The sequence below is a fragment of the Aedes albopictus genome, chromosome 2 (assembly GCF_035046485.1).
Source record: "Aedes albopictus strain Foshan chromosome 2, AalbF5, whole genome shotgun sequence".
NCBI lineage: Eukaryota > Metazoa > Arthropoda > Insecta > Diptera > Culicidae > Aedes > Aedes albopictus.
Genome location: NC_085137.1, coordinates 373509097 through 373527178, shown reverse-complemented (window position 1 = coordinate 373527178; position 18082 = coordinate 373509097). Strand labels below are relative to the sequence as shown.

Sequence of the window (18082 nt, the reverse complement as noted above, 5' to 3'; positions counted from 1 at the left end):
GTAATTTTTAAATAACAATTTTGTATGGTACGTCTAACATTTATTTTTTTTTATTAAGCGTCATTTCTTAATGGCAAATCGTTCGTGGTTTTATACGATCCATATTTCATGGATCGTTTGTAAAATTGTATGTTCCATATTTATGGACCGTTTTCTTAATTTTTATGGATCCTATACCGTCCACCCCTGTTGGTTTGACCCCCGCTAATCTGCACATCGTTCAAACTAAAAATGGTTCAAACGTCATTCTGGTCATGGAACGGGGTGAAACGAAACGCAGAATCAAAACAAAACAGAAAATAAGGTTACCAGGTGTTTTTACTAGAAGTTCAAATTAAAGTTGAACCTCGTTGGTTTGCATGAGTTGCCGTTCAAACCAACGAGGGTAGACGGTATAGGATCCATTGAAATTGAGAAAACGATCTATATAAAACATGAAAACGATCCGTAAAATATATAAAATGACCCATAAAATTTTGAAAACTTTCCATGAAATATGGATCGTATAAGACGGAATTGTTTTTTAGGGATCGTTTCCTATTTTCGTATTATTCTATGTATCGTTTCAGCCAATTCATGGAGCAGTTTATGGAATTCTGGGGTTTCTTATCTCTAAATTTTACGAAAAAGGAACCATCCGACAATTTTTCAAGGATCCAAATGATTGCTTTATGGTTATCGGGTAGGGGAAAGAGGGGCATAACGCCCCGGCTAAGCATATGTGGTCATAAACCTCAAATAAACTTAGCCGGGCTCAACAGCCGGGGTACGATCTTCACGAAATCCAGCCAATTTGTCTGTTTTGCGGATGACATGGATATTATTGCTAGAACATTTGGAACGGTGGCAGAACAGTACACCCGCCTGAAACGTGAAGCAGCAAAGGTCGGACTGGTGGTGAATGCGGCTAAGACAAAGTACATGCTGGTAGGTGGGACTGAGCGAGACAGGACAAGCCTTGGCAGCAATGTTACGATAGACGGGGATACTTTCGAGGTGGTAGAAGAATTCGTCTACCTCGGTTCCTTGCTAACGGCGGACAATAACGTGAGCCGTGAAATACGAAGGCGCATCATCAGTGGAAGTCGTGCCTACTATGGGCTCCAGAAGAAACTGCGGTCAAAAAAGATTCACCCCCGCACCAAATGTACCATGTACAAGACGTTAATAAGACCAGTGGTTCTCTACGGACACGAGACATGGACGATGCTCGAGGAGGACCTGCAAGCACTCGGAGTTTTCGAGCGACGGGTGCTAAGAACGATCTTTGGCGGCGTGCAGGAGAACGGTGTGTGGCGGAGAAGGATGAACCACGAGCTCGCTGCACTTTACGGCGAACCCAGCATCCAGAAGGTGGCCAAAGCCGGAAGGACACGGTGGGCAGGGCATGTTGCAAGAATGCCGGACAACAACCCTGCAAAGTTGGTGTTTGCTAACCATCCGGTTGGTACATGAAGGCGTGGAGCGCAGAGAGCACGATGGGCGGACCAGGTGGAGCGTGATCTGGCGAGTGTTGAGCGTGACCGAGGTTGGAGAGCTGCAGCTGCAAATCGAGTATTATGGCGGCAAATTGTTGATTCAGTATTATCATGAATTTGATGTTAACTAAATAAATGAATGAAACTTATTTTAAGGTCGTAGTCTGCCTTGGAGAGCAATTTACTCCCTTACCTAAGAGACTTCGACTTTTAACTCGCGTGCCCACAAAATTTCCCATTCAAATAATTGTTACCTTTTGGGTTCCGGGAAACTGCAGGAGGCAAAACGCCTTTTTGGGTGAGGCATAACGCCCGCTGGCATTTCCCACTTTGACTTGACGTGCAATACCAAGGGGCTCCATCGAACTCTTCCTAGCAGCAAGCAGCAGCAGTAGGAGGCGCCTGGTAGTTTAAGCAGCCAAATGCACTTTTTTACTTTTTGGACAAGCGCTTTAAAGAAATTTCAACCAGAAACATTTTTGAATTCAAGGTGGAAATAGTGGGCCGGTCTCAGCGTGACGCTTATCGTACAAAGAGTAACTGAAAATAAACTCGTTACTCGAGTGGGTAGACCCAATCGTGGGTGTCGTTCTCGATGTGCTCTTAGAAATAATTAAAGTATATTCAATGGCTTCTACGAAACTCTGGCTCGATTAATACTTTGAAATAGCAAACGAGTGGTTATTAAAGTGTCTTTATCAACTTGGTGTATAACGTCAGTGGCAACCAAATAAAACCATGCTAACGGCGATGATCCGAAGGAAGTTCTTTCCGTGTTCGAAATTTTTTTTGACATTCATTGTATAGAAGTATCATGATTATTTGTCATGGTAATCGACACACTAAAGCGAGTAGAAGCCATAGAGAATGTAAGTACATTTTGATTTAAGTTGCACTTGCTTTTTTATGTTTCAATTGTGCTTTCAATAACAGATTTCTTCAACTAAATTAATTCGAAGTTCGAGTCCGGTTTCTTTGTTGGATACTTTGAAACAAGTCGAAAAGTATACATATCAACCAAACAACTCCTCTCATCAAAACAAAAAAGTTTCACCGCTTTGATCCTGACGAGAAGCGGTAAAAATCTTTAGTTTTCATCCATAAAGAAGGCTTTTTTTCTATGAGTGAGCTGCATATTCTTTCTGCAAAATAGGATTACTGGCAAGCATAACAACGCGCATACTTGCCATAGCAAGCCAACAGGCAGCAAAACAAAACAAAAATGTGAAGCAGCCTCAGCGTTCTCTTTGACACACCTCCAGCATAGCCTTACCCCGACAGCATGGCGTAAGCGGAAAAAGTGTCGGTCGGAGAGAGCTTTGAGCAAAATAATAACGCAAGCCAACATCTCGAAGTTTTTTTTTCGTAACAACAAAAAATCTATTCACTTGTGTTGCGAAGCTACCAGATTTGTCGAAAGCTCTCGACGGATTTTGATTGCGTTCGATAATTGGAAAAACCATTTCCTTACTAACGAATTGCACTGGGTCCCTGTTGTAGATGTCTCATGGAGCTTAGTTAAGTTAATAAAACAATATGTCCAAAATATTGATGTACACGTGTTTTCCAATTTATGATTGAAAAAATAAGCCCTCATTAGGGACGGTAAGGCAAGAAAATTGCCTCATCAACAGCAGAAATCCGAGATTTCCCCTCAAACCGAGATTTCCCTTCAAACCGAGATTTCCCCTCAAACCGAGATTTCCCCTCACTCGTCACTGGAGAATATAAAAGGAACGGTGCCACCGCACCACAGCTCATTCAACAGTCGGACGTCAAAGCGAACGGGTCGCCTCCTGAACAGCAGCAGCAGCAATCCGAGCAATTCCCTCCCTTTCCACCAGGGTATAAAGGGAACGGTGCAACCGCACCACGGCTCATTCGTGAGTCGGACGGCAAGGCGAACGGGTCGCCTCCTGAGCAGCAGCAGCAGCAGCAATCCGAGCATTCCCCCCCTCTCCACCAGGGTATAAAAGGGAAGGTGCAACCGCACCACGGCTCATTCGTGAGTGGGACGGCAAGGCGAACGGGTCGCCTCCTGAGCAGCAGCAGCAGCAGCAATCCGAGCATTCCCTCCCTCTCCACCAGGGTATAAAGGGAAAGGTGCAACCGCACCACGGCTCATTCGTGAGTCGGACGGCAAGGCGAACGGGTCGCCTCCTGAGCAGCAGCAGCAGCAGCAATCCGAGCATTCCCTCCCTCTCCACCAGGGTATAAAGGGAAAGGTGCAACCGCACCACGGCTCATTCGTGAGTCGGACGGCAAGGCGAACGGGTCGCCTCCTGAGCAGCAGCAGCAGCAGCAATCCGAGCATTCCCTCCCTCTCCACCAGGGTATAAAAGGGAAGGTGCAACCGCACCACGGCTCATTCGTGAGTCGGACGGCAAGGCGAACGGGTCGCCTCCTGAGCAGCAGCAGCAGCAGCAATCCGAGCATTCCCTCCCTCTCCACCAGGGTATAAAGGGAAAGGTGCAACCGCACCACGGCTCATTCGTGAGTCGGACGGCAAGGCGAACGGGTCGCCTCCTGAGCAGCAGCAGCAGCAGCCTGAGCCTTCCCCTCACCCTGTGAGTATAACGGGAACGGTGCCAGCGCGCCAAAGCTGGTTCCATATTTGGACAGCTAGGCAACTAATCCACTAAGAGTTCGATACCCAAATTGTTTGAATTCAAAATTTCCTTCGGGATATTTTGAAATCAAACTCTCCAAGAGTTATTCGGAAAATTATATTTCCTACCCCTTAAGAGTTGGATACCGAAACAAAAATCAGACCACAGTGATGGAGGAGCAACGCCCGGTTTCTATCCCACCGCGGCCACTGAAGGCATCATCCAAAAACCACGACAATGGCGCATCCGGTAGCAGCGTACCAGCGGTTCCCTCTCGGTAAGTATACTCTCACTGCAAAATTTAGGTGAAGATAGCGGAGCTCTGGTAGTCGAGACAGAGTCTCCAGAAGGAACTGTTGTCGAGGCAGTTTCCTTTTATGCGCTCAGGATCTCTGATAGTCGAGGCAGAGAGTCCGGAAATGGGAACTGTAGTCGAGGCAGTTTCCTATTATGCGCTCAGGATCTCTGATTGCCGAGGCAGAGAGTCCGAAAATTGGAACTGTAGCTATGACAGTAACTAACAGAATGTACTCTGATTGTCGAGGCAGAGTTACTATTCCGCGCTCTGGAAAGATGAGTAATTGAAATATCATTTTCCCATTGTTCACAGGAAATCAAGCAAAGTGACAAAAAAAATGTTGCTGGAAGAATTAGCAGCCGTGAAATCCGAATTAGCTACAATGAGATCCGAACGAGAAACCGTGTCGGAGTCGACCTCTGGCTCCATCAACTTCAGAAGTAGCGAAAATTTGGATCCAAGGCAGCAGTCATCCCTAGAGGACGAATCTCTTTTGGCAACGCTGAGTCACATGTCTCTCGGCTCCTTGAACATACCGGAGTGTAAGCCATCGGATGGAGAAACCGATGTGGATAAAATGGCTTACGAACATTGGAAAGAGATTCTTGCCGCCTCGTTCAGTTTGATGGGAGCGATCAATGAGAGAGCCAAAATGGATATTTTTCGTATCAAAGCCGGCCCAAAGTTATTGGAGGTGATGAAGGCGACGTCGTCCACTCCAAATATGCCAGATGAACAAACCAGTCCATACTCCAATGCGATCGCTCGGCTGGATCATTACTTCGGCTCGCGGAACTACATCATCGGACAGCGTGGAAAGCTACTCAACATGATTCAACACGAAGGAGAATCGAATGTTGTGTATGTGAGACGTGTGGCAGCGTCTGCGAAGCTCTGCGGCTATAAATCTGAGGAAGAGATGGAGGCAGTCGTGCGTACCTTGTTGAAAGGGGCCTCCGATAGCCGTGTCCGCGTTCTGGCTCAAAGAAACTGGACGAATGAGGGCGACATAAACAGCTTAATCACGCTGGTTCGTGACCATGAAATGGAGCTGTTCAACGAAGAGGAGTACCAGAAACTGAACCGCAAAAATCGTCCTTCCGTTGCGGCTATAGTGCAGCATACGGATGCTAGATCGCATCAACAACGTGGTGGACCGAGATACAGGGGAGCTCAACGCGGAAGAGGATCATTCAGGCGAGCACAGGCTAGCTTCCAAGGAACATCTCGACGTACGTGCTGGCGGTGTGCTAGCATCTACCACGATCCGTCTGCGTGCCCAAGTATTGACAAGGTGTGTCACAACTGTAAGCGGCGCGGACATCTGGCCCGTACGTGTTCATCCCAGCCACAATTCGGAGTCGGGCAGAAACGTGCACTCAATGATCGGGACGATGAGGAGCCAAAGCCGAAGATCGCAGCTATCACACAGAGCGGAGAGGAGGATACTAACAAGGTACAAGACAATGTTGATATTGAATAGTAAACTCTGATGCTTACCTTCAAATAATTTCTTGATGTGTTTTGGGTTTATAACAATTGAAGAAATGTAGAATAAAACAAAAGTTGGATACTAATCTTTTGGTCAGTTTTAAGAAGAGTGCATTTTCTATCTTTGAGATTTTCCCGTTCATATTCTCCAAGCTTGGTGATTGTCTTTGGTTCGCTTGTTTCGTTCTCCCAAAATAACATCTAGAAATGTGCGATAATATAGCTTATAGTAAAAGTAGCTGATAAGGAGAAATTTCATGATTTTATGGACCTAATAATTCCAGGTTTCTGAAAAATCATCGAGCAGCCACAACTCTGTACGTGCTGTACAGGCTGAGAGTATGCCGTGTGCAATACCTGCTGTAGATATCCCGACAGAGGAAGACGCATACGTTGTCGGCCATATAGCAGGCACTCGGGTAATCTTTTTTATCGACTCCGGAGCCCAAGTGAATACCGTTACGCGGCAGACACTGGGCAAGATACTTGCTAACGAATCTAGAGCGAGCAAGTTGATCGATTTGTGTTACAAAAATGACAAATCATTGCGCGCATATGCATCCCCCGGAGTGATCAACGTAATAGCCACGTTTTCGGCAGTGCTGTACATATCCAAAGATAGACCCGTTTGCGTGGAAAAGTTTTACGTGGTCGAAGAGATGAGATCATTATTAAGTTTTGGCACAGCAGCTCGGTACAGTCTGCTGGATGTGGGTTTGAGAGTACCCGTAAGTGGAATTGAGAATGTATGGAAAAGCGAACTTGCGATGGTGAAGGAAGTAAAGGTCTCGGCTGAGGAAGAATTTCCAAAATTCAATGTTCCACCGGTATTGCTGCATTACAACAAAGACATGCCTCCTGCAAGAAATGTGTACACGCATATACCGCCTGGATTTAAAAGATTGGTGCAGTTGAAACTTGGTGAACTGCTAGCATCAGGAATCATAGAACCAGTATCAGAGGACATGGACCGCTCCTTCTGTTCATCATTGCTAGTGGTACCGAAAGGCAAACACGACATACGTTTGGTTGTCGACTTAAGAGGGCCTAACAAGTGCATTTACCGAACGCCTTTCAGAATGCCTACTTTTGAGACAATATTGATGGAACTACATGGAGCCCAGTGGTTCTCAACTATTGATCTCAAGAATGCCTTTTTTCACGTTGAGCTTGATGAGCGCTGTCGGCATTTGACCAATTTTTTCTCAGGAGAGGGGTTATATAGATGCCGACGACTTCCTTTCGGCTTGTGTAATGCCCCCGACATATTCCAGGAGATTATGCAGTCCGTTATTTTGTCGGGGTGTGAAGGAACTGTCAACTATTTGGACGATGTACTAGTATTCGGTGCTACCAAGGAAGAGCACGATGCGAATCTCAAGGAAGTTTTGAAGCGATTGGAAGACCACAACGTAAAGATCAATGAAAGCAAATGCTTACTTAGTCAGCAAGAAGTACCATTCTTAGGTTTTCATCTTTCTGCTGCGGGATGGAGCGTAGAAGATGACAAAATTCGGGCAATACAAAACTTCCGGAAGCCAGAAAATCAGGACGAAGTTAAAAGCTTTCTTGGTTTGATCAACTACATCGACAAATTTATTCCTAATCGAGCGGATAAAACATGGCAGTTAAGAGAGTTGGCCCGATCCGACCATTTCTACTGGTCTGAGGATTTAGATCGGGAGTTCGAATACCTCACTCATAGTGCGTGGACAAAAATCAAGACTTTGGGATATTATAACCAGGCAGACAAAACGGAGCTGTATGTTGATGCTTCGCCGCATGGCCTAGGGGCGGTCCTGGTCCAGTTCGATAAAGACTCCAACCCGAGAGTTATTGCGTGCGCTTCCAAAGCCCTATCACCAGCAGAGCAGAAATACCCCCACACCCAAAAAGAGGCGCTGGCCATGGTTTGGGGCGTGGAACGATTTTCCAATTATCTGTTGAGTACAACGTTTAAAATTCGATCAGATGCGAGATCTAACGAGTTCATCTTCGGCGGCATGCATCGAATAGGCAAAAGGGCCATCTCGAGGGCGGAGGCATGGGCGCTAAGGTTGCAGCCGTATGATTTCTCTGTTGAGAGTATCCCAGGAGATACAAATATAGCTGATGCGCTCTCAAGATTGGTGATTTCCTCTACACCAGCGGATTCTTTTGACGATTCATCTGAGGAACACTTGCTGTTCGTACTGGATACAGGAAACATAGAGATGAGCTGGAATGAAATAGAATCCGAGGCAGAATTGGACAAGGAACAGATAGAAATCCGAGAATCTTTGAAATCCGGAACATGGAGCAGAGAAATGCGTGCATACGAGTGTCATGCCAAATACTTGCGCGTCTTAGGGGCATTGATTTTCAAAGAGGATCGCGCAATTCTTCCCCACAAATTGCGAGCAAAAGCAGTTGAACTGGCACACCAAGGCCATATTGGTGCAGCGTCAATGAAACGGATTCTGCGAAATCACTTCTGGTGGCCCGGAATGAGTAAGGAGGTGTTGAAGTACATAAATGGCTGTGAGACATGTCTAAGATTATCAAGCAAAAATGCACCTATCCCACTCACGAGTAGAGAGCTTCCCCAAGGCCCGTGGGAAATCCTACAAATTGATTTTTTCACGGACAGGGATTTTGGCTTTGGAGAATTTCTAGTAGTAGTAGATACATACTCTAGATACATACAAGTGATTGAAGTGAAAAATATGGATGCGGACACAACCAATGCAGCTCTGGCCAAGATTTTCGATGTGTGGGGTTATCCCCTAGCAATTCAGAGCGATAACGGCCCACCATTCCAGAGTGACAAGTTTATTAAAACGTGGGAAGACAGAGGAGTTAAGATCCGTAAATCTATTCCCTTGAGCGCCCAATCAAACGGCGCTGTCGAAAGGCAAAATAGTGGCATAAAGAAGGCATTAGCGGCAGCACGACTGGACGGAGTAAACTGGAGAGCAGCTTTGGAGCAGTATGTTCATACCCACAACAAAATTCGTCCTCTGTCCCGCCTTGGAGTTACCCCATTTGAATTATTAGTGGGCTGGAAATTTCGGGGAACATTTCCAAGTCTTTGGAGTTCCAACTCATCAGATATGTTAGATCGTGCTGATATTCAACAAAAGGACGCAGAGTCGAAGCTTCAAAGTAAAAAGTACGCAGATGTGCGCAGAGGAGCGCAGTTCTCGGATATCAAGGTCGGAGATATGGTGTTATTAGCGCAGCAGAAAAAGCAGAAATCAGACCCAACTTTTTCGGCGGAAAGGTACATTGTAATTGCAAGGGATGGAGCGAAAATTGTTATAAGGAGCGATCGAGGAGTTCAGTACTCACGTAATGTACAAGATGTGAAGAAAGTGCCACAATGCCTTCAGGAGTCTACAGATAGTACCCCAACAGAGGAGCAATCAGATGAAGCAGAGCCATGGAACATTGATACTCTTCCGGATATTGAAACAGGGTGTGACGAAAAAACCGATGAAAATGCCAATCCACGACCAAAAAGGACAGTAAGGAAACCGAATAGATTCAAGGATATGGTGCTTTACAACATCTATGAATGATTCAAGGTAAATATTATGCAGAACTAAGTGGCTTCAGAGTTAAAAAAGAAAAAAAAAAATGTTTTTTTTTTCAATTTTCCAGATCACACTCCCGGCGATGAGAACAACGGTCCCGTGAGATACATTGCGTTCGACGAGGATACAGGAGGAAGATTTCGCAACCCGCAAGTCCAAGGAGATATGAATAAAAGAAGGAGAAGATAAGCAAATTGTTTGAGATTAATTTTACATATAGGTCATAAGCTGGAGGTTTATTATATATGAAGATTTAAATAAAATTTATTATTAGGAGTACGGGTTATGAGTATTGTAGATGTCTCATGGAGCTTAGTTAAGTTAATAAAACAATATGTCCAAAATATTGATGTACACGTGTTTTCCAATTTATGATTGAAAAAATAAGCCCTCATTAGGGACGGTAAGGCAAGAAAATTGCCTCATCAACAGCAGAAATCCGAGATTTCCCCTCAAACCGAGATTTCCCTTCAAACCGAGATTTCCCCTCAAACCGAGATTTCCCCTCACTCGTCACTGGAGAATATAAAAGGAACGGTGCCACCGCACCACAGCTCATTCAACAGTCGGACGTCAAAGCGAACGGGTCGCCTCCTGAACAGCAGCAGCAGCAATCCGAGCAATTCCCTCCCTTTCCACCAGGGTATAAAGGGAACGGTGCAACCGCACCACGGCTCATTCGTGAGTCGGACGGCAAGGCGAACGGGTCGCCTCCTGAGCAGCAGCAGCAGCAGCAATCCGAGCATTCCCCCCCTCTCCACCAGGGTATAAAAGGGAAGGTGCAACCGCACCACGGCTCATTCGTGAGTCGGACGGCAAGGCGAACGGGTCGCCTCCTGAGCAGCAGCAGCAGCAGCAATCCGAGCATTCCCTCCCTCTCCACCAGGGTATAAAGGGAAAGGTGCAACCGCACCACGGCTCATTCGTGAGTCGGACGGCAAGGCGAACGGGTCGCCTCCTGAGCAGCAGCAGCAGCAGCAATCCGAGCATTCCCTCCCTCTCCACCAGGGTATAAAGGGAAAGGTGCAACCGCACCACGGCTCATTCGTGAGTCGGACGGCAAGGCGAACGGGTCGCCTCCTGAGCAGCAGCAGCAGCAGCAATCCGAGCATTCCCTCCCTCTCCACCAGGGTATAAAGGGAAAGGTGCAACCGCACCACGGCTCATTCGTGAGTCGGACGGCAAGGCGAACGGGTCGCCTCCTGAGCAGCAGCAGCAGCAGCAATCCGAGCATTCCCTCCCTCTCCACCAGGGTATAAAGGGAAAGGTGCAACCGCACCACGGCTCATTCGTGAGTCGGACGGCAAGGCGAACGGGTCGCCTCCTGAGCAGCAGCAGCAGCAGCCTGAGCCTTCCCCTCACCCTGTGAGTATAACGGGAACGGTGCCAGCGCGCCAAAGCTGGTTCCATATTTGGACAGCTAGGCAACTAATCCACTAAGAGTTCGATACCCAAATTGTTTGAATTCAAAATTTCCTTCGGGATATTTTGAAATCAAACTCTCCAAGAGTTATTCGGAAAATTATATTTCCTACCCCTTAAGAGTTGGATACCGAAACAAAAATCAGACCACAGTGATGGAGGAGCAACGCCCGGTTTCTATCCCACCGCGGCCACTGAAGGCATCATCCAAAAACCACGACACCTGTATGCCATGCCCACCGTTCTCACTGGAGCTCCGCAAATCACCCAGAAGAAAAAAAAATGGAAAGATGAAATCGATTACATCTTCGCAACGAGATCATGAAATAGCGAGCAAAAATTAAATGTTTATCCTGATAATTGACTCGTTCAATTCGGGGAAAGGAATAAAAGAAATGATTTTGCTTCAAGTATCCTTCGTCGAATTCAAATTCGACAACGGTTACTGTTTCGCGTTTGCCACGCATCTACCTAACTGTATCGATTTAAAGGCTGAAATGCAGACGAAAAATACAGAAAATTGACAGGATAAGTGTTTAGGGTTCAATTAACTGAATTTTCATTTGAAAATATGAAGATATCTGAATAGGGACCGTTCATAAACCACGTAGACCTTTTGGGGGTCTGGCCGAAGTACATGTTTCATTCAATCTTCTGAAAATGTGTATGAATAAAAGTTAACGAGGGGAAGATGGCCACATTTTGGTCTACATAGTATATGAACTAAAGATCTTTGAAAACCTATTGTATTACGTTCATGTTTAAATAGTGATGATACCATAGAATAAATAAATCATCTTCGGTTGATCGCTGTATTAAAACGGTCGGTTCCATAATGCGTTCTCCAGAGAGAATGAAAATCTATCCATCTGTGGGAAGAAGCTTAAACATTTGTTTTCATACTAATTGAGAAGAGGCAGCAACTCACATACATGGTATAACGAGACACACTAGGTGATGATAACTCTTTATAATTAAGCGAAAACATCATCCCCAATTAAATGTCGCAAAGTCTACGTAGTTTGCACTTCAAAAGTTTGCGACATCCAAGGGGCGTCAAATGATTGATGTGATGTAGGCGGATAGACGCTTGCAATTTGGTTTCCGTGGGGCTGTTCTGGGATACAAGCCGACTTCCAAAACAGGCTTGTGGAAACTTGTCAGTGAAGAGCAACACATATTCTATTGATTATTTCAAAGCACACTTATTAAACTCTGGGGTGTTTGATAATTGAGTTCAATCGTAATCTAAAATGTATCAGTTTCAGTTCCGAATGATCGAAGCATCAAGCATGAAAGTGACAGATACATAATCACAAATTATTTACAAATTATATACGAATTCCAATAACATACCCTTTGTTTAGTAAATTCAACATTATGTACTTCTGACATTTTTTGTTTTGTTGGATGTTGGATTTCACGGCTGTGAGTGAAGTCAAAAATCTCTTCGAAACGACAATGGTTTTAATTCGTTCTTACGTTTCGGCAATGTTTGTCGTCTGGAGAAATTGGTGGATTTTATTGTAAAATGTTAGGTCTTAAATATGCTGATTCATCGACCGTATTCTATTAATAACTTGATGATTTTGTGGCTATATCGGTCTCTTTCTACTCATAGTATAAGGGAGTAGAGATCAAAGTGGATAATGAAATGATAGATATGATAGAATTCGCTAGGTAGCGAACAAGTGTGAAAATTTTATAGAAGGTGAAATTAGGCAAGTAGGCCATGTATTGAACGAATACATCGAATGCGTGAAACTTCTGCCGTGCGACCTGTGCTTCGGCTTGGTTGGTAGTTCATACCACCTTACCAAGACTGGCAAAAGTTTCAGGCACCCGACTGCCTAATGTATTGTTCTGTTTTCATCACAAATTCTATCGATCGGTAGCTTTTTCGGAATTCGCACTCCGTTCATAGAGGTATGTCTATATCGCGGCGTGTTCTTCCTATTAGCTTTTTCGATCTTATAGGATAGAACACTTTTCTTTTTGAGCCAAACTTTTCATATCATATGCTGATTTATCGACCGTATTCTATTAATAACTTGATGACCGATCGATAGAATTTGTGATGAAAACAGAACAATACATTAGGCAGTCGGGTGCCTGAAACTTTTGCCAGTCTTGGTAAGGTGGTATGAACTACCAACCAAGCCGATCTGTTTAAAAGCACAGGTCGCACGGCAGAAGTTTCACGCATTCGATGTATTCGTTCAATACATGGCCTACTTGCCTAATTTCACCTTCTATAAAATTTTCACACTTGTTCGCTACCTAGCGAATTCTATCATATCTATCATTTCATTATCCACTTTGATATCTACTCCCTTATACTATGAGTAGAAAGAGACCGATATAGCCACAAAATCATCAAGTTGTTAGGTCTTAATTTTTGTTGTTATTATCTGAGACGAGACTCGCGAAGACGGTCTTCTTTTTCTCCAGTTTGTTATTTTTTTCTTCTTCCTATCTGTGTTGACATCATGTTTTGGGCTGGTGGTTCAAACACGTACGTGACCGCATCATCTCACATGCAGTGCGACTGAATCCCATTCACGCACAAAATCATGTTGAGGTAAAATTTTGCATCGCCATAAATCGCCAAGCCAAGTAATTATTGGAATATTTTGTTTCCAATTTATTTTTGACAGTACAGAAGAAGAAAATGCTGCTCGGAGTGATTTTTTGCTTCAGAATTTATCTCGGGTAGCAATACTTTTCTCGTTTTAGGTAACGTAATCAAACGGGCTACAACTGACAGCTCAGTTGAGCTACACTTGACGTTGCTTTTTTTCCTCTTCGCGAGTCTCGTCTCAGGTTATTATCATTAAGTAAACTACAACGTTTGATTGCATTGACACGTTTTTGATGAACAAATTAAGATTTGAATTATGAAAAGTAATCCACGTGCTCCGGTGAGATACGAACCCACGACTCTCAATTCGCTAGACGTGCGCGCGCTTCTTTCCTCCAAGCTACAGAGCAACTCCACCATCCCCGTCCCCTGAAGGCATAGAGCTGAACTAGATTCCACTAATGCACATGGTTTGTCCCTTTTCACAATCGAAATCTCCTTCGGATGCACAGTGGTCCACGAACAAGATTTACGAGGAAAGATGCATTCAGAGCCTTCAAATGATTTTTTAGACAAATATGGTCTTCCACAAAGTTGTTCCTAATAATGAGGCCCTGTTTCCAATGTACCGTAATACGGGGTATCATTGATCAGCGGGGTAACATTGATCGGCTTGACCGACCTCATGAAATGTACAAACAAGCATTTTACATTGAATCAGTTTCTGCTTTCGAATGGTATATCGTAATCTGCTATTATTTAGCTATCAAATGATGTGTAATTCATGAAAATTGAATTACATAAACATTGAAATAAATCTATTTTTCCAAAACTGTGTTTCGTAACGCAATGAGATACATTGTCAAACATTCATGCATGGGATGAATACTAGATACAATATGAGGTTTGAAATCACTGTATTACTTCCATATGATATCCAGGAGTTGGATTAAATAAATGAAACTTTTATAAAAGTGCTCTTTTTCAATAAAATATACGATTTTTGAAAGAAGGCATTACATTTCTTAAGCTATTGCCTACCTTTAGGCGTTATTCGCAGTTTAGAGGATTTTATTCTTTAAATAACTTAAAAAGCACATAACTTGTAAGAATTTGGGCAACATATTCGAAATCAGCGACCACCTCGAATTTAGTAAGTAAAGGTATTTTCAACACAAACGAATTTTGATCACTGACATGATCAATGTTACCCCAAATCAACAAAATCAAAAATTAGATTGAAAAGCCTATTTAAACATGTTTAAAAGTTTTACAATAGTTTTTAGAGTAGCTTAACACATACTCAGAGGGCCAGTACTTGTTTTAAAAATATAAAACATGTAACGTTTGCTTGACCAAGAGAATTATTCAAGAAAGATCGGAAATTCTGATCAATGTTACCCCGGATTACGGTACATGAAAATGAAGGTGGTCCATATTTTTGAAGAAATTGGAAACCAAACTTTTTTATTTGCAAGAATATATATATACATTCTTCGGCAAAATTGTAGATCTATCAATTTTGAGCAAGTTTGCTGAAGAAAGTTATTATGTATCTTTTAAATTGACCTATCTAGAGATATTTTTCTACATAAGCTTAGGGTGATTCAAGAAAAAAAACGGGTTTCTGGCAGTAACTTTTTCAGTTTCAGTTTCCTATCAAAGTCGCCCAGGAATAAAGAGCATTTGAGAACGCGTCATATCGTGCCGAGGACACAATCGTTATCTCTTTTGGACTAAGAATATTTTTTTCAAAAATTTAGTCAAAATGCGTTATTAAGGGTTGGGGCAAAAATAAAAAGCATCTTTTCCCAGCATTCAAAAGAAAGAGCATTGTTATGAACGATATAAAAAAAACTAGAAAGGTGTTATCTCTGTAAATCAAGTAAAAAATAGTTGAAAAGTGTTTATTTTTCCCAGAAAATCTTTAATTTATTTTGAACGGAATGACGAAGCAACATTCTCCGCACACGAAAGCGTGCGCTTTTGAAAGTTCTAAAACTGGTTCTTAGGCGACTTTGATAAGAAATTTGATAAAGGATACATATGAACTGTCTTCACCAAAGTTGCTCAAAATTGATAGATCTACAACTTTGCCCTCCCTTGGCGCGCCACTTCTGTGCACGGGCCTGTTTGTCTGAAAAACATTCAAAGGTGATGAATGAATCTTTCCTCGTAAATCTGGCTCCTGGACCATTGTGCATCGGTACGGAGAGCCTTCATTCCGTCATTAACGACAACGGTGTGAGATTAGTTAAGCTCTTAGTACACAGGGTCAAATATTTGTCCGTAAAGAAACCAATGCTCAAACATCTTGTTTGACTCGATCAAATTTTCATTAGTGTCAAACTGATGTTGTTTCTTGAGTTCTTACCTTGTCAAATATTTGACCCTGTGTACTACTGGCCCTAACTTTGCTTTGTTTTGCCAGGGGGTGATTCTTAGTAGCACCTACTTTACACGCAAAAAATATCCGCAAACACACCTGGGAGACACCCAAACGGCGAAGTATGCAACGAAATCGACCATTGCACACTGGGCCACGAGCGGGATCTAACAAGTAAAAACGTCTAGCATTTTGGGAGTGCAATTTTCGGAGACTTGTATTTATTTTACCTGTACTATGTGGTGAAGGAAATTAGTTGGTTATTTTGTCGCATAGGTGGCGCTGCTTTTTTGTTTTACGTCCTAGAGGTTTCCCGTTGTCTGCAAAGTTGTAGAGCGTGCAAAAATAAGTAAAGTCGCCGAAGACACCAAAGCAGAGTTGATGTACACGTGCTGTAGTCCCATGTACGGGAGCCACATTGCAAGCAAGCTTCCAGGAGCACAGTACATTTTGAGACTGAAAGTTGTGCGCCTCATTTTTCTCAAGAAGTGTCTCATGAGCTTTGTCTCATGCGCTAATTAAATTAGAAAATTTCACGACAAAAACTTCCTAAACGAACGAGAATTGAAACCTTAACCTTTGCATTGACAGGCCCTAGTCGTAGGGTAAATGATGATGGTTGGACCAGTCCAAAAACTGATCATAGTTGGACCAATTTGAAAAATGTCGATTTTGTTAACATTTTCAAAGAAAAATGACCAGATTTGTTGATAAAATCAACAAATAACCCTTTCTTATATGAAGTTATACTGACTTTCCTTAATTTGTTGGGAAATCTGTTGAATAATTGACGACTTTAAAGAGACCCCCTCTTGGTACAATCTAGACAATAACTCAATTTGCAACACTCACAAAATCTATATTCTCCTTCAAATTCATAAACTTTTTGTGCTTCACTGTTGCGAAAATTTGTGATCTTCACATTGCTGCATTAAAAATTTACAATTTTCTATTAAAAATCTCAATAATTAGTGAAATTGGGCACTCTGATTTTGATCATGTTTGGTCCTACGTAAGATTTTGGTTGGACCTAACCGTTACCATGATGGTTGCTATGGCCGGCTCAGCTTGTTTACAGTTGTTTTCGCGCACTGACAATTAAAAGTTTCAACGCGTTCACCGGTTTGAAGTAAATTATCAAAGTGCTTTAATTATAAATCAGCTGTTCAAAACTGTTCGAAGCGATCTTTTGGAATGTCGTGTGCCGTGCGATTTAGTGTGTGATTGTACCATGTCGATATACGCCCACGGAGTGGCCGTGCACTCCTGTGGTCCGGTGGTTCTGTGAAATAACAACCAACCTTATTGCATGCGCGGATGTTGGTTGTGCTTTTATTGGGTGGCAGGATCACAAACGCCCCACGCTATTTGGGTTTACCCAGTTTGGTGTTGGTCCTTGTTTTGACCCGAAGAAGATCCAAGAGGACCGATCACGGAAACAGAACGCGAACGCGATGGCGAAAGCTGCTGTTTTATATTTGAGCACCCTTTTGAAGAACCTTGTAAACTACACATTTCCAAAATAAACATAAAATAATTACCAAACCATCTTGTTTGCTTTCTATTAACTGCATCGACTAAGTCAGTGAGCGGTAATTGCAGACGTGACTACAACTGAACAGCTGGTATGTTCTGATGTTTTTGGGGATCGTCTTCGGTTGGTGAGTTGGCGTTACCAAGCGTTGGGTGAAGAGGTTAGGAGGGGAATGAAATCTCTTCGATTTACCACCAAGAAACTTCAAAATCTCAACCGCTCAGTAGTACTCTGCTGCCTCTAGCTGCATCGGCTGCTAGCGGATGAGTAGACAACGTCCTAGTGTCATTCCCATTAGCATCAGATCCCAACCCCGGAAAAGAAAAGTTCACGTGCGCTTTTCAAATTTGTAAGATAGTGCTATATTTTAATTATTTACTGATTCCCAAAAGTATGCAGCACTTATTATATTTGAATTGATTGAAAATATAATTGTTTAACTTCATATCGATCGAAGCAACAAAAGAATACACTATTTTTTCGGTTGGTCCAACCATGATTAGAGTTTAGGTCCAACCATAATCAGTGATGGTCCAACCAAGATCAGATTTCTTTGCTTAATAATAACTATTTATATAATTATTATTCAAACAAATCAATGTTTTGTCGGCCTTTTTGAAAACTAGAAGAGTAGAGCTTTCCATCAATCCCAAGTATGGAATGCAAAAAGTTTGCCAGCATATGTTAAACTCGACTTGAATTCTGACT

The 18082-nt window shown here is 43.1% G+C and overlaps 2 protein-coding genes across 4 annotated transcripts in view; one reads left to right on the top strand and one right to left on the bottom strand.

The window, feature by feature from the left end:
- The window catches only part of LOC109422270 (uncharacterized), a 106349-nt gene that overhangs the window by 44935 nt on the left and 43332 nt on the right, over nucleotides 1–18082 (bottom strand). The gene's annotated exons all lie outside the window — the stretch shown is intronic.
- LOC134286790 (uncharacterized) lies at nucleotides 9534–10820 on the top strand. Its single transcript, XM_062848463.1, has 4 exons — nucleotides 9534–9550; nucleotides 9984–10338; nucleotides 10382–10582; nucleotides 10626–10820. The coding sequence occupies exons 1-4, from the start codon at nucleotides 9534–9536 to the stop codon at nucleotides 10818–10820; spliced, it is 768 nt and encodes a 255-aa protein (XP_062704447.1).

Bases quoted from the DNA above. Each gene is read 5' to 3' on its own strand.
- LOC134286790 (XM_062848463.1), top strand. The intron at 10,339-10,381 runs GTATAAAGGGAA...CTCATTCGTGAG, and splicing joins TTCCCTCCCTCTCCACCAGG to TCGGACGGCAAGGCGAACGG. The intron at 10,583-10,625 runs GTATAAAGGGAA...CTCATTCGTGAG, and splicing joins TTCCCTCCCTCTCCACCAGG to TCGGACGGCAAGGCGAACGG.